Genomic DNA, 6,000 nt, shown 5'->3' on the forward strand with positions numbered 1-6,000 from the left:
AACTCAATAAAAGCGCACTCTAGTCTGCGCATGCGCGCGTCTCTGGGCTAGCCTTCATTCACGCATTTAAATATCAAGGCGTTTTTTGTCTTAATGGAAACATTTGTACGCTTACATGTGCAATCGTTTAAATCGACGAACCCCAAGGATTGGTTAGTGACACACACGCAAAGATCTGCCTCAGCAATCAACACGAAATGCGCTTTGAGAAACTATCATCCAGTAATCATCATCATCGATCGCGATTGGTCAACTCTGACCAGCGCTGAGAAAAGTAACAGGTGTCACGTGACAGTGCGCGCTCTAACGCAGCGGTCTGAATAATTTACACCCGAGCGGATAAACTTTAAAAACTATTGGAATTATTGGAAAGTAATTACTAAGCAGTAAATAGTTAAAACGGAATACGTATTATTTATCCTTATCCTGTCTAAGAAGTTCAGTGCCGCCCGTCTCCGAAGCGCTCTATGCCCGTTCCGCCCGTTCCGCCCGTCATCATATTCATTCCGCTCCGGACGCTGCAGGATGTCTTCGGGCTGGTCAGCGAACGACCACAAGAGCTACTCGAACCCGCCGTCAGCTGCGGAGAAACGGGCGAGACACGACTCGGGGAACAAAGTGACGGTGGTGCTGGGAGCGCAGTGGGGAGATGAAGGAAAAGGAAAAGTTGTTGATTTATTGGCGACGGAGTCTGACCTCGTGTGCAGGTGTCAGGTAATATAATGTCAAACAATAATACCTTCATAACAAATCATAACCGGTAACTCTTTGTATGAAATGTAGTGCCTGAATGTGACTTTGAATAATCGGTTGTACTAAATGCATAAATATTTTACATGTATCTTAATAATTAGTTAATATATCTAATTGATATTATAACTGGATTTTGATAATAATATCCTTAATTATTTTTTTCTGTAATGACATAAATAAAAACAAATTTAATACGCTGCACTACTACTACTGCCAACAATACTAATAAATTACTTATAAAATATTTATTTATGCGTATTAATTATGCATAGCTATAATTATAGCAAAGTATGCATGTGTCATAAATATTTATTTAGTTATTTATATAATTTTTATTAATAATATGTATTTTATAAATTAATATAAGGATTTATTAATAATTAAAAATGAATAAATTGACTAATATTTATTTATTGATTTATAAGGGTTTATTAATAATTAAAAATGAATAAATAAACAAATAAATATCTTTTTATAGGTTATTATTAATAATAAAAAATAATAAATAAACAAATATTTATTTATACATTTTTATTAATAATTAAAATGAATAAATAAACACATTTATTGATTGATGTATACATTTTTATTCACAATTAAAAATTATTATACATTTTAAATAATTCAATCTTGCTTTACTGACGAGCTATTTTCCGGTTTGACTCTGTAAAGCTGCTTTGATACTATCAGTATTGTATAAAGCACTATACAAATAAAGGTGACTTCTTAAAAAAATAAATAATTGTTTATTATTATTATTTATGTAGTTCCGAATCTCACATTTCTCAAATGATTTTGATATTAACAGTTTGCTGTGCAATAAACATGATATTGCTCAGTTCTTAATTCTCTACATATTCCGTGTCATCACTCTTAATCTATCTATTTGTGTCTGTGTGTCTGTTGAGTGTTTACAGCCCTGTTTGGACTCAGTATCATTATTATTAGTCACATGCAGTGTTTTTAAAATGACTATAAAATACTCCTCACGATTGGTGCGTGTTCAGTCGTGTTGCTGTACGAGTCTGAATCGGAGTGAATGTCAGTCCCAGAATTCCTCCTTGCCCTTCGCAGAGCTCGGGTCACATTCCCAGCGTTACTGGACATGTGAGAAGGCCACGGCGCTGGCGATACAAGTCCTGTGGAAAATAAGCCTCGCTGGTGGATCAGGTGCGACACAGTGTGTCTGAGGAAAGGGCAAGCCGGCCGTCTGGATGCTTTCAGAGGCACATTTCCAGGCCTCCCTTCTGGAGAAAATAAGAAAGTTTTTGGTGTCCTTTGACTGCAAACCGTCCTGCACGAGGTTCATGTGGCTCTTCTGTCACAGGGAGGAAATAACGCCGGTCACACGGTGGTGGTGGATGAGAAAGAGTATGATTTCCATCTTCTCCCGAGTGGAATCATCAGCACCAAATGCATATCATTCATCGGTGAGAGGAGAGTCTACAGAACTGACTGATTACAGTAACTTTGGTGGATAGATGTAGTGTTGTGTCTGGCGTTTTTACTGTATATGGAAGCTTGTTTCCAAAAAAAAAAAATATATATATATAATTTTTTTTTCTCAGAATTGTAAGATAGAAACCCATAAGACATTAACTTGCAATTACAAGAAAGATCAGAATTGTGAGAAAAAAGTGAAATATCGAGATGTAAACCTGCAGTTATGGGTTTATATTAAGCAACTGCAAGATATACACTCACATTTCCAAGAGCAATTCAGAATTGCAAGATATAGACTCAGAATTACTATAAAGAAAAAAGTCAGAATTGCAAGAAATAAATTCAGAATTCAGTCAAAAAAGTAACTCGTGGCCTCAAGATACTAACTCGTGGCCTCAAGATACTAACTCGTGGCCTCAAGATAAGTAACTCGTGGCCTCAAGATACTAACTCGTGGCCTCAAGATATTAACTCGTGGCCTCAAGATAAGTAACTCGTGGCCTCAAGATACTAACTCGTGGCCTCAAGATACTAACTCGTGGCCTCAAGATACTAACTCGTGGCCTCAAGATAAGTAACTCGTGGCCTCAAGATACTAACTCGTGGCCTCAAGATACTAACTTGTGGCCTCAAGATAAGTAACTCGTGGCCTCAAGATAAGTAACTCGTGGCCTCAAGATACTAACTCGTGGCCTCGTGGCCTCAAGATACTAACTCGTGGCCTCAAGATAAGTAACTCGTGGCCTCAAGATACTAACTCGTGGCCTCAAGATACTAACTCGTGGCCTCAAGATAAGTAACTCGTGGCCTCAAAATAAGTAACTCGTGGCCTCAAGATAAGTAACTCATGGCCTCAAGATACTAACTCGTGGCCTCAAGATACTAACTCGTGGCCTCAAAATAAGTAACTCGTGGCCTCAAGATACTAACTCGTGGCCTCAAGATACTAACTCGTGGCCTCAAGATACTAACTCGTGGCCTCAAGATAAGATACTAACTCGTGGCCTCAAGATAATAAACTCGTGGCCTCAAGATACTAACTCGTGGCCTCAAGATAAGTAACTCGTGGCCTCAAGATACTAACTCGTGGCCTCAAGATACTAACTCGTGGCCTCAAGATAAGTAACTCGTGGCCTCAAGATACTAACTCGTGGCCTCAAGATAATAACTCGTGGCCTCAAGATAAGTAACTCGTGGCCTCAAGATAAGTAACTCGTGGCCTCAAGATACTAACTCGTGGCCTCAAGATAAGTAACTCATGGCCTCAAGATACTAACTCGTGGCCTCAAGATAAGTAACTCGTGGCCTCAAGATAAGTAACTCGTGGCCTCAAGATACTAAATCGTGGCCTCAAGATACTAACTCGTGGCCTCAAGATAAGTAACTCGTGGCCTCAAGATAAGTAACTTGTGGCCTCAAGATACTAACTCGTGGCCTCAAGATACTAACTCGTGGCCTCAAGATAAGTAACTCGTGGCCTCAAGATAAGTAACTCGTGGCCTCAAGATAAGTAACTCGTGGCCTCTCAAGATACTAACTCGTGGCCTCAAGATACTAACTCGTGGCCTCAAGATACTAACTCGTGGCCTCAAGATACTAACTCGTGGCCTCAAGATAAGTAACTCGTGGCCTCAAGATAAGTAACTCGTGGCCTCAAGATACTAACTCGTGGCCTCAAGATAAGTAACTCGTGGCCTCAAGATACTAACTCGTACCTCAAGATAAGCGCCTCAAGATACTAACTCGTGGCCTCAAGATACTAACTCGTGGCCTCAAGATAAGTAACTCGTGGCCTCAAGATAAGTAAACTCGTGGCCTCAAGATAAGTAACTCGTGGCCTCAAGATACTAACTCGTGGCCTCAAGATAAGTAACTCGAGGGCCTCAAGATACGTAACTCGTGGCCTCAAGATAAAGTAACTCGTGGCCTCAAGATACTATCTCGTGGCCTCAAGATAAGTAACTCGTGGCCTCAAGATAAGTAACTCGTGGCCTCAAGATACTAACTCGTGGCCTCAAGATACTAACTCGTAGCCTCAAGATAGTGAAATGTATGACACATGGACCCTTTGTTATTAAAACTGGACCCTGTACTGTAGTGCAATGTAAAACTTCACATTCTGTGCAATATTCTCTGTTTTAATATTCAGTGTAATATAGTTTTGCTGCAGTTCTGCTTCTATTTATTTACTAGTACTGTTCATCACAATCAATTCAATTCTGTTAATACAGTAATGTAAATCTTGTAGGCGCTGCATATCCATAGTCCTTTATAATTCTTCTTCATATTTTATAGCATATATTTATACTTTTTACATGTATATGGGCTACTTGTTTATTTACTAACTTCTATTATTATTTATATTCCTTTAAATGTCTTGATGTGCATATCAATTGTGACACAAGAATTGTCCCCCGAGATATCAATATCAATAAAGATCAATAAAGTATTTCTGATTCTGATTTTAAGTTAGCCTATAGTAGTGTGCAGACTGGTTCATTAGTTTCACATTTTGGAAAAGCATGTCCGTGTAGCCTACGATAAAACGTCAGCAGAGGGCGTTCTAGGCTTAGGTCACGGTACCTCCGTCTGGCTGTATGTATTTATGTGTATTTCCCGGTATTTCCCAGCCAGTACTTATGACGTTACAGTACGTACAAAGTATGAATTAATAGGATCTTGCCAGGACGTTGCAAGTTTTTAATATACAAAAGTTGGTGTTTTGATGCGTAAACAATCGTCGCCTGCATGGCAGATAGTTGTTGTGCGATTGGATGCACACTTGGATGCATTTTGTCAGCGTTTGTTGCCCGCCAGGGCTGCGTTCAGCCCCGACAAAACGTTGCAAAACGTTTTTTAAACGGAAACGGTGGCGTGTTGAACACCCTGTTGTGATGACGCAAGCGTTGCAACTATGGCAGCTGAGAAGGCCATTCTCTGTGTTCTTTTTGAAAGAATTTTCGGAGCCTGATGATATTGATATAAATACTTGTTTAATACTGCAAAGTACCCTCGATGTTACAGTCACTGCCCTTGCCGTCCAGAATGAAAGAGAACATCTTACCAAATTCTGACTGAAAAACACATCTATTTTATCTCCTGGTAGCTAATCAATTCTAATTTAAATTATTTTATTTCTAGTTTCTAATTTTTAAATACCTTGTATTAATTATCATTCTCATTTTTTGTAAAGCACTTCATTACCACTGTGTATGAAATTTGGTATATAAATAAACTTGCCTTGCAATGAAGTTAAAAATATAAACAACTACAATCATCATGGTGAGATGCTATATTTTACTATAAAACTCTTACGGCAAACATGTCTTCTAATGTCTTCAATTGTTGCATATATACCGAGCTGCAGCGGACACATTTGTAAAATACTTTACTAGGACCCATTGTGCGAGGTGTCTCTTTAATACCGCGTGGTTTATATACATGCTGCCGCTGATTGGGCCGACATTTCTGACACACCCACCAAACAAGAGAAAAACGCATCTCAAACCCGTTGCACACCGTTGCACACCGTTTCCAGGAAACGTGTCGTTCAACCCGGAAAACGTAGCAAACCGTTGCGCACCGGTGTGAGCTTGAACGTGCCCCAGGTATCCATGGTAGTCACGTGACTGCAAAGTATGAATTGCGTGTTTACGTTAATCACAACAACAAAGTTGTCAGGCGTCTATGTCATCTGAGGAGATTTACGTTACAAAGATTAACCGAGTGTTGTATTATGTATCATTGCAATTACTTGGTTTTTGTTTAACTCAGAAACATATGCTATAAAATATGAAGAAGAAT

At 39.0% G+C, this 6,000-nt stretch overlaps 1 protein-coding gene across 1 annotated transcript in view; it reads left to right on the forward strand.

Annotated features, from left to right (window-relative positions):
- The first annotated feature begins 305 nt into the window (after positions 1-305).
- adss1 (adenylosuccinate synthase 1) overlaps positions 306-6,000 on the forward strand; it is a 14,546-nt gene continuing 8,851 nt past the window's right edge. The window contains exons 1-2 of the mRNA XM_042773451.1: positions 306-714; positions 2,081-2,183. Of these exons, the coding sequence (XP_042629385.1) occupies positions 526-714; positions 2,081-2,183 (292 nt within the window). The 5' untranslated portion in view covers positions 306-525. The remainder of the gene's footprint in view (positions 715-2,080; positions 2,184-6,000) is intronic.

This window comes from Cyprinus carpio, chromosome A17 (assembly GCF_018340385.1).
Source record: "Cyprinus carpio isolate SPL01 chromosome A17, ASM1834038v1, whole genome shotgun sequence".
NCBI lineage: Eukaryota > Metazoa > Chordata > Actinopteri > Cypriniformes > Cyprinidae > Cyprinus > Cyprinus carpio.